General features: G+C 67.1%; 1 protein-coding gene across 1 annotated transcript; it reads right to left on the minus strand.

The window, feature by feature from the left end:
- Positions 1–260: 260 nt before the first annotated feature.
- TBX21 (T-box transcription factor 21) lies at positions 261–9547 on the minus strand. The gene is made up of 6 exons (XM_075036923.1): positions 9060–9547; positions 2257–2411; positions 2053–2174; positions 1802–1960; positions 1150–1211; positions 261–1052 (listed from the first exon to the last, which is right to left on the minus strand). Exons 1-6 carry the CDS (start codon positions 9527–9529, stop codon positions 401–403), a joined length of 1620 nt encoding a protein of 539 aa, XP_074893024.1. The 5' UTR covers positions 9530–9547; the 3' UTR covers positions 261–400.
- Positions 9548–15346: the final 5799 nt, after the last annotated feature.

A 15346-nucleotide genomic window follows, 5' to 3' on the forward strand; every position in this document is an offset into this window, starting at 1 on the left:
GCCCACAGAGGAGAGCAAAGAGCCGTGCCCCACAGCGTCCCCTTTATTGCAAGATATGCTGCTGCCCCCAGCCCCACGCCAGGCACGTGGGGGCTCAATAAATACTTCAGCATTAACCCACCCCACCCCCCTCTTAAAAACCACTGACGACAAAAAAAAAAAACAACGCACCCTCCCCCCCCCCCCCCCCGCCCCAACCTCTCCCCACTTGCCCCCACGGCCCTACCGGGGTGGCACCGGGGGCTGATTGTCTAGCTGTAGCCCCCCACCTCCACTCAAGTCTTCCCAGGATATGGGTGTTAAATAGGGGGGGGGACACCGAAGACCCCTTGCACCCAGCTCCTGTGGCCTTGGGGTGCCCGAGGTGGGGGTCTGAGCCCCCCCGCCATCCCAGTGTGGTTCAGTTGCCATAGAAGCCATAGTAGCCACCGTCGGCACCCGGGTCCTTGTCGTAGAGGTCTCCGTTGCGGGGTGGGGGGGAGCTCTCGGCGCTGGAGGGGTACGGGGACACCCGCCGCCGTTTGCACTCGTACAGCCCCGAGTCCGAGGAGTCACCCGAGGTGGCGGCGGGGGGCTCGGGGGGCCAGCCCTCCGCCTCCTTCCCCTTTTCTTCCCGGGGCTCCCGGTACCAGCCCAGAGCTCCGGGGCTGCCCTTAGGGCCGTACTGCCCGGGGCTCCAGCCCCCCCCAGCCCCAAAACCCCCCGGCCCCTCGGGGTAGTAGGGCAAGGAGGGGTGGGGGGCGGGCGGCAGGGCAAAGGGTTTCACCCCGTAGGGCACCAGCTTGCCCCCCCCGTACCCCGCTTCGTAGCCACCGTACTCCAACGCCCCCGTGGCGGTGGGCGGCTGCTGGGGGGTGAAGTACCAGCGTGGGGGGTCCTTGGGGGGTAGGGGTAATGGAGCCCCCCGCTCCCCCCCAAAAAAGCGCCCGGGGGGCAGCGGGTACTGCTCGGGCAGGAAGGGTTGGAAGCGGGGGGCTGGCAGGAGCTGCTGGCAGCCGGGACCCTCCGGCGGAGATGGGGTGAGGCGGTCGCCCTCCGAGGCTGTGTACATCCTGGGGGGGGGACACACAGGGTGGGAGTGGGGGGGATGCCCTCTTGCCAGCCGGGGCTTGGGGGACTGGTGGGAGGGCAGGGGGGGGGGACACTCACGAGTCAAAGTTGTCCCGAAAGCCTTTAGCGAAGGGGTTGTGGTCAATCTTCAGCTGGGTGATCTGGGGGGGGACGACACATGGAGCTGGGGGGGCTGGGGCTGCTGCCAGCCTGCCCCCCCCCAGGCTGTCCCCCCTATCCCTTTTCCCTTGAGCAGCCCCCACCCCACCAGAGTGCCCTGCTTGTCCCAGGATGCCCACCCCAGCACCCATGGGGTGGGGGGCGGGGGGGCTGGGCTGTGCTGGAGGAGGAGGACTGGGGTGATTTGCTGGGGGGGGGCATTGCAGGGTGCTGGGATGCTAAGGGAACGCAGGGGGTACTGGCGGGGGGGGGTGTGCTGGGATGCTGAGGGGGTGGCAGAGATGCGGACAAGGGTGTTGGCGGTGGTTTGGGGGGGCGCTGGGGGGATGCCATTGGGGTTTCCCTTATGCTGGGGACCTTAGAGGGTGCTGGGGGGGGTTACCAGGGGCTGCTCTGGGCGGGGGGTTACTGGGATTGCTGTGATGCTGGGGCGATACTGGAGCGTATCAGTGGTTTCTGTGGCCTTGGGAGGATGCTGGAGGGGGGGGTACTGGGGTTCCTGTTCTTCTGGGAGGGGGGCTGTTTGGGGGGTACCCCCATGCTAAGGAAAGGGAGAGTGTCTCGTACTCACATCGGCATTCTGGTAGGCTGTGACGGCGATGAACTGGGTCTCGGGGAAGGCGAAGGTGTGGGTGTGCGGGGAGGGGTACGCGTCCTCGCCCTCGCCCTCCTTCACCTCCGTCACGTGTAGCCGGGGCTGGTACTTGTGCAGCGACTGCAGCACGATCATCTGGGGGACGGGGTTTGGGGGGGGGCAGCAGGTGGTCAGGATGGGGGCGTGCGGGGAGCCGGCACAGCCTGGCGGGGCGGCGGGACCCTTACCTGGCCAACGTTGTTGGATGCGCCCTTGTTGTTGGTGAGCTTCAGCTTCCCGAAGGAGACCTCCTGCCGCATCCAGTGGGCACCCGTGTTGGGCGAGTCGGGGTGCAGGTAGAGGCGATTCCCTTGGGGGGGGGGAAGGATGGGGTTACCCCCTGCACCGTGAGGAGGAGGAAGGGGATGGTGGGGGGGAGGGGGGGGCCATACCTGGCATGTTGCCCTCGGCTTTGCCGCACTGCACCCACTTGCCGCCCTGGTAGCGCCAGTGATGCTGGTCCACCAGCACCACGTCCACGCAGACGCTGTAGTGGGCCACGGGGTTGAGCCCCGAGAGGTTGAAGCTGAGGAACGGGAACATGCGCCTGGGGAAGGGACAGAGGCACAGACACTGTCAAACACCCCCCCCACACACACACCTCGGCTCAGCCCCTGGTGCAAAGGGCCGCATGGGGGAATTGGGGAGGGGGAGTGGAGATGGGGAGGGCGGCTCTGCTTTGCAGATGGGGAAACTGAGGCAATGTGATGCCTCCCCCCCCCCACACCCCTGCCCCGCGCCCGGCTGGGTGCCCATGAGAAGCTGACTGACCCCGGCAGCTGGGGGGATGCTCTCGGGGCCGATCCCCCCCCCCCCGGCATCTTCCTCCCCCTCCCCAAGCACCTTCCGGATCGGAAACCAACACCGCTGCTATTTCGGGCTGGGCGCCAGCCTGCGCCAAGGGCAGGAAGGGGACAGGATGGGACGGCCGGGGGGACCCTGCGGCCCTGGGGGGGGGGGGGCTGCACCTGCCACCCCCTGTGGGGCTGCACCCCGCTGTCCCCCTGCATTTGGCGGGGGGACAACCCCAAATCCCAGCCCTGGGATTAGAGATCTGCCACCCCCCCTCCATCCCCTCCAAGTTCAGTCCCTCCTTTTCCATCACTGGTCCCAGTAGCCCCCATTGCCGGCTGGGGTTTGCAATGGGCCCTTGAGCTGTGGCTGGGGTCGCCGGTTCAGCCCCCCCCCCCCAGGCAAAGCTCAGCTCTTTGACCGCGGTATTTCGGCACCCGCTGGAGTTTTGGCTTTTGGCGGCCGGAGATGGAAACCAGCCCCAGCACTGGCACCACCAGCAGCCCTGGTTCCGCTGCCCCGCCACCCCGTTAGTGTCACCCGCGTTAATGAGCCATCGCCAGTGGGGAGCAGGACAGACTCCCCCCCCCCCCTGCACAGACCGACACGGGGGACACGGAGGGCCCTCAGCCCTCCTCCCAGCCTCGCCTGGGTGAGATACACATGAGGTGATGGGGGAATTCATCCTGACCCCCCCCTCCACAGGGGAAGAGGGCTGGGGGGGGCTGCAGCCCCCCCCACACCCCCCCGACCCCCTCCCTCTCTCCTCCCTTCTTCCTCCCTCCTTTGGCTGTGCCGCTTCCCATCTGCGGGTACCCGGTGGGCGAGGGTGGGGGGCAACCGGCGGCGAGGGGCTGGCTTTGCCCCCCCCCCCCCCCCATTTCCTCGAAGCGCCGGTATTTCTCATAAAAAGGGTGCCAGGGCTTCTCTGAAAGGGCCCCAGAAAGCCTTGCCTGGCTGAGGGGTCCCGCGTGGGGCTGGGGGCTTCCACCTCCCCCTGCACTAGAAGGGAACCCAGGTGTTTGGGCAGGGAGGGTGGGCTGCTCCCCGGAGCCGACCTCAGCCCGGCCATCATCCCACCAGGAGCGAGGGACGGAGCCGGCAGCAGGGCTGCCCACCAGCAGGATTCACCCCTGCCAGGGGCTGGTGGGAGAGGAGGGGGGGTTTTACTTTGCCGCCCTGCCAGCACGGGAAGGGGGTGTCCTGCCTGCCCTGGCAGTTCCCAGCCACCCCAGTGCCACCCGTGTTTCCCACCAGCCCCCGGGCAGAGAACCTGTGAGCTCATGACAGGGATGGCACGATGCACCAAGGGGGCTGCCGCACCAGGGAGCTCAGCCGAGCCCCCCCGGGGCCACCGTCCTGCCCCTGCGTACCAGCGTGGGGGGGGCCGGGAGGGCCAAAACACGGGCGAGGAGCAAAGCGAGGGGTTGGGGCCGGGAGTGAACGCAGCTCCGGGTGCCGGGGCAGGAGTGTGGGGGATCGGCCGTGGCGCTGGCAGGAAGCATGGCTCAGGCAGCACCGGGGAAGAGGCATGCAAAAAGCAGTGGAAAGAGTGCACGCAGCCCGCGCCGGGTGCCGCTGACTCAAAATTGCCCTTGTGAGAGAGAGGGGAGAAGAAAAAGAAAAAGAAAAAAGCAAGCAGTGCTCATGACGAGGAGACGCACATGTGCTCCCCAGGGCTGGGACGGAGAGCGGCCCTGAGCATCCCGGGTACCCCAGGGTCCGGCCAAGCCCTCGCAGACCCCATCCTGCCGCTTGAGTGCCAAAAGCGGGCAGCCCCCGGGGCTCACATCTCCTCTGGAGCGAGCGACACACGGCCGTGTCGAGGGAAGGTGGTTCCTGCCACCGATAAAAATTGCAGCCACATCAAAGGGCGGCAGCGAGGGTCTGAGCTGCCTCCGAGCCCCCGCCGAAGCTCTCGCAGGGTGCTGCCTCGCTGCCGCCGTGCTCAGGGTGCCAAAGCCCTCGCTGGCACCGGCTCCCGGCACACCGGCAAGCCGGGGTTGATGGCTGGCCACGGGGCGAGCAGCCAGGCTGGGTGTTGCACCAGCCCTGAGCTGCTGCAAGGAGCAGGGAGGAAGAAAACAGGCTTTTTCTGTTGTTTGGTTTTTTTTTTTGCACCTTGCTCGCTCCGACACCGCCGGTTCCCCGGCTCCCCGAGCCTCGCGCTGCTGGCGGAGCAGAGAGAGAGAGTTACAGCTCAAATGCTGCCGCGGTGCAAACCGCAGGGCTCGGCCGGGGCATGGGAGGGCGGGGGTAAGACCCGAAACCATGCGCACCTCGCGTTTATTTTTAAATCCCCCAGCGCTCGAGCTCCTGGGGCTGCTGCTCAGGCAGGACTTAGCTCCCCTGGGTTTGGCCTTTGCGGTTTGGGAGGTGCCATGGCAGGGTGCAGGATGCCCCGGCTAGCTCATCACCCCCCTCCTTGTGCACCCCAAAAACTGCTGGGCACCCCTGGTTTCCCTCCCTTTGCATGTTTGTTTCTGGAGCCTCTGGAAGGGGCTCTCAGCTCTCGGGCTGCCCTGAGGTTTGTCCTTGCATGAACCCCTTGACTCGGGGGGTTGGAAGGGGGGACGGGGTGTGTGGCCATGGGGCAGGGGAGCCAGGGGACACGGGGAGGTGGGGGCGCACCGGCACATCCAGAGGACATGGGTGTCGAGAGGACGCTAGGTAACCTGGGACCCTGGGGATTTTGGGGTCACAGGGACACAGAGAACAGGGACAGGGGCTCCAGGACGAACCCAGGTGGAAGGGAAATCTGGGGGCCAGCTGCCTGCAAACCTGCCGGGGGCCAGGAACGCAACAACCGCCCCCCCCCAAACCAGTGGTTCCCCTTCCACCCAGCCCTGCCTGCACCCGCCGCAGCACACCGAGGGGGCTGCCGGCTTCCTGAGCAGCCTCCTCTCCCAGTGGCAACCCAACACGCCCCAGCCCAAGCGGCCGCAAGAACCGCGGCCGCGTGGGAGATCGGCGCGGCCCCCGCCGCGCTCCACCTGCCCCCCCTGTGCCCCCAACCGCATGGGTGCATGGCACAGCTGTACGGCACGGCCGCTCGGCATGGCACGGTGGCATGGCACGGCTGCACGGCAACGCATGGCACGGTAGCACGGTGCCACGTGGCCGCGTTGCACAGCTGCACGGTTGCACGGCACGGCTCCTCGGCGTGGCATGGCGACACGGCACGGCTGCACGGCGCTGCGTGGCTGCATTGCACAGCACGGCATAGGTGCGTGGCGCAGCTACATGGCTGCATGGCGCAGCACAGCTGCACCGCGGCTTCCAACCCTGCAGAGCTGCCAGCTGGGCACCGGGTCCCCCCAGCCCAGCCTGCATGGGAACAGCAGCTGCCAGACTGGGCAAACCATCCCCGAGCCCTCCTGAAAAGGCAAAGCCAGCCCTTGCGTTCCCCCAAATGCACGGCCACCCCTGGCACCCCTCAAACCAAAGCCAACCCTCGCGTTTGCCAAATGGGAACCCAGCCGTTGTGTCCCCAAAGCTGTCCCCCCCCAAAGGCAACGCCAGCCCCTGTGTCCCCCAAGTGCGAAGCCATCCCCAGCATCCTCTCCAAAGGCAATACCATCCCTTGTGTCCCCAAAAGCAAAGACAACCCCTGCCCTCCCCCAAAGGCAGTACCAAGTGCCCCCCAAATGCAAAGCCAGCCCCTGTGTCCTCCCAAAAAGCAAAGCCAGTCCCGGCTTCGCAGCAAAAACCCATGGCAGGAATTCCCCGGGGCCTTCGCAGCCGGGGTGATGGTGAGTCCTTGGGGGTTTCCACAGAAATCCTGCCCTGCCTGAGCCCCAAGAGGCGCGGGAGGCGGAGGAGGGATGGGGACCTGCGTGGGAAACTGGCAGGAAATTATTTTTGCTGGGGACGAGTGGGCGCAGGACAGCGTGGGATGGCGTGGGACGGCATGGGATGGCACGGAACGGCATGTCAGAGCCAGGGTTGAGGGGCAGGAGAGGGCAAGAAAGGTGCCAGCACAGTAAATCCCAGCACCCGAACAGGTTCGCCCCAGTGCTGCTGTCTCCCACCCGGCCTCAGCTCCTCTCCGTGGGGATGTGGGGGGCTGCGCCCCAGGGACACGGGCAAGGAGGGACCAGCGTAGCCCAGCAAGATGGGGTGCCCGCACCCCCAGCAGGACAGGACACATCCCCTGCCCTGCTCCAGACTCCCTCGGTCTGGTGGGTGCCTGCTTTGGGGCACACGTCCCCCTCGAGCCCCCGCTTTCGGGTTTTTCCTGTGTCTCAGCAGCGCTGCAGCCTGGCCCTGCACACAGATTTTTTGCAAAAGCAGCTCGGGTTTGGGGGAAACGGATGTTTTGTGGCTCTGAGTTTGACATCTCTCAGGAGCTGGGTTGGCCATGAGCCCCCCCAGCACAGAGCATCTCCCCCCCAGCCCCTCTGCAGAGCCGCTGGGGAGGACGGAGCTGGAAAAAGAGCCCCAAAATCGCCCGGTTTAAGGCTGGGAGCCGGTGTCAGAGCCCAGACGTGCAGCGGGGCAGAGACGACAGGATCTCTGGGGGCACCCCAGTTTCCAGACCCTCACCACCAGATCCTGAGCCGCTCTGACGCAGCGGGGATGGGCACTGCCCCAGCACCTGCCACGACGGCTGGGGAAGGGAGGAGGAAAGCAACGGGGCGAATTTCAGGGGGTTCCTCTACGACCTGGATGATGGCGGGCGAGAAAGAACCATTTGGAGGGCCCAACACCCCTGCCACCCCCTTGGCCCATGCTGGGGACACGTCACCCCCATCCGTGACGGTGCCGGTTTGCTGCTGAGCGGCCCCGAGCCCGGCGGGGGGAGCAGGCCTGGGAACGGCCGTGATAAACCAAGCAGCCCTAACGCGTTTAGACTTCCAACACATTAAGCAGGTTGGTCTCAGCATCGAAGTGACACCGTCTGTCTCGGCCGAGGGAGGGAAGAGGAGAGGGTGCAGAGCATCGCTGCCGGCAGCCCCCACGCCCAGCTGGGCAGAAAAAGCCCCCCTGGGCGAGGGGATGGCGGCAGCAGAGTGTGGGGGGGGGTCTCTGCCAGCTGCCCCACACACAGCGGGTGCGCTCTGCCCCGTCACACCCTCGCCACGGATTTTCAGGAGCTGCCGCAGCCCCTGAACCCAATCCGGAGGGGGCTGAGCCCCGTACCCAGCACCACCATGCTCACATACGCCTCCTCACCACTGAGACCTCCCATACTGCAACCTGGGGCCTGGCTGCCCCCCCCCCCCCCCATCACCCCGATGTGGGACCAAAGGATGGGCTCAGGGTGGGCACCAGCATTTTGGCCTCCCCTTGCTCCAAGTCAGGGCAACTCCACGGCCCCCCCAGGACCTGTATCGCACCCGGTCCCCCCCAGACCCTGCAAGCCGGGGTGTTGGCAGTGGTGAGGTGAATTTTAGCCCCCCCCTCCATATCTCCCAGCCCCTTCTCCAGTCCCAGGAGCCCACAGCCTGTGAACACCCCAGGTGGGAGACAGCACGGAGGGGACAGCAAGCGCCCGGCCACGGTGTCACCGACAGCTGTTTTGGCACCCAGGACGATGCCGAAACGCTCCCCCTTCCCCGGGCATGTGGGGGGGGCACCCAGCCTCTGCCTGCCCCACGGAGCAGTGTGGGGGATTTCCATCCCGGAGGGAGGACAGCAAGTAGAGGGGGTGTCACCCACCCACCCACTGTGCTCGTGGGGTGGCCAGGGCCGCTGGCACCCTCCCGGGCCCCGGCAGGCACCGGGTTCTCACTACTTGTTGCAGCGCTGAGCTCTGGATCCGGCCCACGGGTCGAGGGCGGATAAACGCTGCCTCCAGGCCCCCGGCATCGGCACCATCTCCTCGAGATTCCTGGCACAACAAACCCTGCCCGGACACGGGAGGTCTGGACCCCCCCTCTGCCACGCCGATACAAGCGGGGACACCCTCAGACCCCCTTCTCCTTCCAAGAAGCCTCAACTCTCCTAGAAAATGAGACCTGGGGCGGGGGGTGTCTAGTCCACTTTGCTCCCCTACTTTTTTCCTTTGCACAGACAGACAGACATCACCCCCAAACCCACAGGGACGGGGATCCCCTCTTGCACAACCCCCCCCTCCCCTTGCATGGGCAGAGGGGGACCCCCAGCCCCACAAACACCCCCCCCACACACCTCCAGCCCTGTGGGGAGACAAGGCAGGAACCTCCAGCCCCTCAACCATGCCGGCCACCCCCTGCCCACCCTGCAGCCCCCCCCCCGCAGCCTGTCCCACACCCTTCTCTGCACCCTCGCCGCCAGCGTGCCCACCCTAGCACCCCCAGTGCCTTTGCCCAGACTCCCCACCCGCTGCTCCCCGATGCCCGTGCGGATCCCAGTACCGCTGCCGGTCTCTGTCCCGGTACCCCACCAGTGTCGTCCCCCCCCCCCAGGTACCCTGACTCACCTGCCCTGCTTGGTGATGATCATCTCGGTCTGGTGCTTGTGGAACTTGGCCCAGAGCGGGTAGTTGTTGAGCATCACCTGCACCTTCCCGGCCGCCCGGTACCCGGGTAGGGCGCAGAGCGGTCCGGTCCGGGGGCATAACGGAGCGGTGCCGGGGGTGGTGTAAGCCCCCTCCGCACCCGCGTACAGCTCCGCACCCGCGTAACCCTCCACCGCGTAACCCTCGAGCGGAGCTGCGGCGGAAGGCGGCTGTGCCCGGTAAGGAGGGCACGGTCCAAGGAACCGGCCACCGAAACCACCGGGAGCTCCGTAAGGTAACGGGGGGGCTCCCGGTTCCGGTCCCCCCCCATCACCGTAGTAAGAAGAAACGGCATCCCGGGGGCCCGGTGGCTCCTTGACGAAGCTGGCGGTGCCGCTGAGCATGGGGGCGGCGGGGCGGGGGGCTCCGGTGCCCGGCTCCAGCGCGCCCATGGACGGGTGGGGGGCACCGGCCCCGCTCAACCGCTCATGGGGGTCCCACCGGCGGCTCCGGGATCCGGAGCCGGGAGCCTTTCAGCGGTGCCCGCTTCGCCGGGTTCCCGCCGCCCCCTCCATGCCCGGCGGCGAGGGAGAGGGGTGGGGGGGGGGGGGGGGGTGGGTGGGTGGATGGGGTGGGGGGAGTGGGGGGGAGCCGGGGTGGCCCTGGGTAAGCCAAGGAGGGGGGGGAGGGGGCAAAAAAAACACACCCGAAAAAAAAAAAAGAAAAAAAAAATCCCAAACACCCGGAAAGCCCCCAAAAGTGCCTTCGGGGGGGGGGGGGGGAAGGGGAAAGGGGGGGGCCGGCCCTGCCCCGCTGCTGCCGGTAGCGCTGCCGGTGCCTTCACGCTCCCCACCTGCCCATCGCCGTGGCCCCGCGCCTCTTATCCAAAGAAGCGGCTCCGCGCCGGGAGCTCCGCCTTCCCCGGCGGAGGCGGCCCCCACCGGGGCGGGGGGAGCGGGTATGGGGCGGGCCGTGGGGCGGGGAGCGGGACACGCGGGGTCCCGGACACGCGGGGACAAGGAACGTGGTTGGGGATGGGAAGAGAGGGAGGGGATGGGGGGGGGGGGGACACGTGGGGATGGGGGATACTGGGGGAGTGGGGAGGTGGGAAGGGATGGGGGGGGGACGCGGGAGGAGCCGGGGCCGTGGGATGCTGGCAGGGGTGGGGATATGGGAGGGGACGGGGACATGGGGGGACATGGGGACACGGAGTGACCGGGGGGACAGTGCTCCTGCCCGGATTTGGGGGGGTCTGGGGTGACGCAGGGCACTGGGGACCAGTTAACACCCTGTCTCCCTTCCTCCCAGGACCCTTAATTAACCCATTAATTTATCCCACTTGGCCGGGGGTGCTGCATGGGCCCCGTGTGGGGGTGCTTCTCCCCCCCAAGGGAGACCAGGGCAGCCCCCAGACCCTGTGTGGGTCTTGGGTGCCCGCTATTTTGGGTCCCCGCTGCACACCCTGGTGTCACAGCAGACACGGGAGGTGGCTCAGACTGGCGAGCGCCTGGGGACTGGGGCTGGGGTCCCATCCCATTCTCGGTCCCCTCCCGCAGGGCTTGGGGTGGTCCGAGTTCCCCGGGGAGCTCGGACAAGCCGTGCCCACCCTCCGTGCCCTCTCCCATGCCCACCCCGAGGCCAGGCCTTCCCGGCACCTGCCCTTGACCCCGCTGCGCCTGGGGAAGTCCCCGTGTCCCCTGGAGCCATCGCGAAGGCATTTGGCTCTGGAGGGGCCGCTTCCCTTGGCAGCTCCCCAGCTTGGCGCCTGTCAATACTTTCCATTCCCAGTGGGGCAGGGCCACGGGAGGGTGGGGGGGACGGCTGGGTGCCACCCCGCGCCCGTTGCTCCCACACCGCACGAAAGGACAAGTGACGATGACACCAGCCCCTCTGTCCCCCTCCTGGGGTCCAGGCTTGGCCCCTGGGTGCAGGGATGTCCCCAGCCTTTCCCCACACCAGCGGGACCCCTCTGGGGCTGGGGGTGGGTGCGTGGAGTTGGGGGAGAAAGGGGCACACGTGGGTCTCTACCAAACCCCCATCTAAATCCCCTGGGCTCTGGGCCTTGGGGTCGCAGGTGTCGGTGCTGCTGGGGGGCCAGTGGGAGCGGATGGGGACAGGGATGGCGATGGGGACAGGGATGGGGACAGGGATGGGGATGGGGACAGGGATGGGGACAGCTCTGCTTCCCCCACAGAGGGTTCCGGCTGCAGAGCAGGAGGAAATGGGGAGTTAAGGATGCACGGGGTGGGGGGCCATGGCGGGGCAGATGGATGGGACCCCCATGTCCCCACGGTGAGTCACCTCCGGGCCGGTGGTGGTCTCGCAGGGGGTTGTGTATTGCCCATCAGACACAGCTTAGCAGCCATTCGGGCCGGCTTTTCACCGGTGTCATTGTTCAGAGGGGTCCCTGGGCTTCAATCTCTATGCAAAGACACCCCCCCCCCGCTGACCCCCCGCTCCCCCCCCACCTTTCCGGCTCCCTGCCAGCTCCTCCCGGCCCCTAATCCCTGGAGTTAGTGGGGGAGAGGGCTGGTGTTGAGGCATGCGGCAGTGGGGACGGTGGGGGATTTAGCAGTGGGGGCAGCCCCCCCCTCCACGTTCACTCCTGGCCTGGTGTGTGCACACACGCACAGATGCACACGCACACGCGTGTACGCCCCTCCCTGGCACAGCCGCTGCCCGCTGTGCGTGGCATCTGCATCCAGGGCAGAGCAGGGCAGCTGCAGCCCCCCCCCCCGCTTCCTGGGCACCCCCAGGCTGCCAGAGCACTGCCACCCCCTTCCAACCCATCAGGCAGGAATCCCCCTGCTGAGTTCCCAAGTGAGAAAAAGAAGGAAAACAAGGAAATTTCCAGAATTTTTTTCTAGGAAGAAAAACAAGGGCTGGAGGGCGTTAGGGATTGGGGGGGCGGGGGGGGGTGAAGCGGCTCATTAACAGGGGGGGAAGCAAGTGCTGCAGCACATGTGGCCCCTGACGTCACGACGTGCTAATTCATTCCTGTTATACCATCGCCGGCGAGGATAAATTCACAGGCACCCCCCCCCCACAGCCACCCCGCTGTGAGATCAGCCGTCGCGGCCACCCAGACGGGTGTCAGGCTCACGAGCATCCCCGCTGCGCCCACGGCCGGGGACCTGGCACCGTCACCCCACCGTCGCCCTCACCCCTGGGGGTCCTGATCCTGGGTGGTGCTGACAGCGGGGGCCGGCAGGGTAGGGGAAGGAGCATGGCTCTGTCCCCAGGTTATGTCCTTGAGTCTCCCCCCCCCCCTCCCCTCCACGGTAAAGTGACACCAGGGACACTGCCCTCCCTGGGAGACACAGCAGGACTCCTGGGGCGACGGTTGTCACAAGTGTCCCTGCGCAGGGAGGACTCGCTCAGGGCCAGGAGGGAGAGGAGAGCTGGGAGCCGTGTCCTGACCGTCACCTTGAACAGCCTCCGATGGCCCTGTCTGCCGGTGACGGGGATGCTCCGGGGCATCCTCAGCCCGGGATTCAGGCTTAGTCCCCGCCGACGCGGTGTCCCTTGGGATGGGACGGGCTCTGTGCCAAGCGGCCTGAGCTCAGCCCTCCGTGCTGAGGGAACACGAGGATTTGGGGGTCCAAACCTCCCTACAGCCGGGAAGCGGCTCTGCAGCAGCAAAGCCGGCCGGGCATCCTCACCTGCAGGGCCCTTCCTGGAGGGCAGGAGCCCTGGGACCTCCTCGGGGCCAAATTCCCCCACTTCAAGCCCCGTGCCTCAGTTTCCCCTCTGCAGATGGCTGATGCAACACCGCACTTTGCACACCCGAGCATCCTTGAGAGCATGGGGCCGGTGGCCGAGGTCGGCACCGTGCGTCCCCTGTGCCCGGTCCCTCCCGGCCACCCGTTTGGTTTCCGGCACTCGCCAAAACGCCAGCACCCGCCGAAACGCCAGCACCCGCGGAGGGGCTGGGGAGGAAGCGGCTCACGCTACAGGATACGCCTTGTGGGCCAGGGCCACGCTTAACGCCTCGCAGGCTCTGCCCCGCGGGCCACATCCCTCCCCAAACCAGCCGCAGCGCCGAACCCGTGCCCGTCCCCGGCAGGATTCCCAGTCTCCCAAGAGCCGAGCCCCGGCTTGAGACAAGCCCCGGCATTGCCCCGTGCCTCGGTTTCTCCTCCTGCAGCTGCAGGATTGAATATCCCCATCCCTCGGGTCTCCAGCGCCGGCACGGGATGGGGCTTAGAACTTTTGCGGGGGGATTATCCCGGACACCCCCCGCTCTGTGTCACCTCTGCGACGCGTCTCCAACCTGCGCCTCACCGCTCCTGGACATCAGCCCGGCTGACCCCAGGACCAAATCCCCGGCAGAGGCACTGGGCAGGAGCCAGCCCCCATCAGGGTGCAAGCCCATGTCCCACTGTCCCCAAACCCCGCTGTCCCCACGCCACCCTCCAGCCCAGTCCCCAGGCAGGTGCCTGTGCTGCCGCCGGGATTTGCTTTTCCGGCAGGAATTTGGCTGTTGGGGACGGAGGGGAAACTTGGGGGTTATTTTCTTAGTAAATCGCATTGTTCCTGTTTTCATTATTAAAATGAGCGTGAAGGCACCGGGCACCCACGGGGGCTAAATTTGGTCTCAGGGAAAAACAAAAATACTCCCCCCACCCCGGAGGAATTTGCATCTCGCTGCTGCTCGAAGGCAGCGCGTTGCTGAGAAGTTCACGAAGGCATGAATGCAAACCGCAGCGTGGCCGGGCCAGGCCGGCCACCTGCCACCCACCCGGGGGACCCCCCAACGCAGCCCGGCCCAGGGCCGCATCCTGCACCTGGTTGCATCCAGCCATGGGTGCTTTGCAGCCCGGGGGGCCGAAGGGTGCGGGGTGAGATACAGCTACATCCCTAGTCCCTCCTCGCTGTACCCCAAAATAGAGCGATGCTGCTGAGCCCCCCGATAGCCTGCCCGGGCTCCCACCCTGCAAAGCTCCCTCCTGCCCCCCCCCCAGCCTGGCTGTCCCACCATCAGGGCACCCCAGGCACCCTGTCCGCCCCCCCCCACCCCAAAAACTGTCGCCAGGTCGCATGCCACCAGCAGCGTCCTATGAGTCAGAGCAGGCAGTGGAAATTGCGTCGCGGGCGGTGACGAGCGGGGAACGAAGCAGAGCCGGTGGTGGGTTTGGGGGGCTCGGCCCCCCGCTGCGGTGGGTCTCAGCCCCCATCCTGCCCACGGCATCGCTCCTCGCCCTGGCACTGTCACCCTCCTTTTTCCTGCCCCAAACCACCCGGCGCTGGCAGATGGCTGCCACGCTGCACCCCAGCCCTTCGGCAATCCCTCTTGGGGGGGGAAGCCCCACGGGGCGGGGGGGGGGCGAGTGGAAAAAGGGGAGTGGGGGGCCGTGACGAGTCTGTCCCACCGTGGGGCTTCCTCATCTCCCCATCTGGTGGGATGAATTGGGACCAGCACTGGGAGGATGCTCAGCACCTCCTGCCGCCAGACCCTGCTGGAAGGGGAGCACCCGTGGGTGCTGGGGATGGGTGCTGCGCCTTCCCCAGCACCGCCGGGGCCAGGCCTGCACCAGCCAGGGGTGACAAATCGGTGGCAGCTCCGGGGGGGGGTCAGCGGCTGGGGTGGGGGCCAAGCAGACGGCTCCTTAATCTCGGGGAAGGAAGCAGCTCTGGTTACGGAGCTGCCCTCGGTGTAAAAGGAGAGCAACAGGAAGAAAAGTCATTAACATCGTTCCAACCGCTGCCATCCAAAACCCTCCTGGTGCTCAGCCCCACGCCGCCAACCCCCGCGCCCCCCGCGCCCCCGCCGCCACTGTCACCGTGTTCCTGGGGGGGGACCCTGGTGGAGGGTGGCACAGGGTGGGGGTCAAGCCGTGGGACCCCCCTGGATGCCCTGTCCCTGGGGTGGTCCCGCTCGAAGCCCCAGCGCCCGGAGTCAGGGGGCTCAGCGGTGGTGGGCGCACCGCCTGCCGCCTGCGGGACGGATCCTGCCCGCTGGGCCATGGGAGACTGAACCGCAGCTCGGCTTCGCTCCTTCCTCCTCTTCCTCGCCCTGGCCGTGTGAGCCTGCGTGGGAGGTGGCAGTGTGCACGGGGCAGCTTCCCACTGCGCCTCCGTCCGGGTGTCACCGTGTCCGGGGTGTCACCGCGTCTGGGGTGCCACCGTTGTGTGTGTGTCCCCCCCCCACCATGCACGGGGCAGGGATGCTGGGGAGCGTCGATGAGCGTGGGGCTGTGTGAGCATGCGAGCGGGCTGGTATGTGTGCGTGAGTGTGCAAGAGGGCCGGGGGTTGTGTGTAAGGGGCT

The sequence above is a fragment of the Buteo buteo genome, chromosome 9 (assembly GCF_964188355.1).
Source record: "Buteo buteo chromosome 9, bButBut1.hap1.1, whole genome shotgun sequence".
Taxonomy (NCBI): domain Eukaryota; kingdom Metazoa; phylum Chordata; class Aves; order Accipitriformes; family Accipitridae; genus Buteo; species Buteo buteo.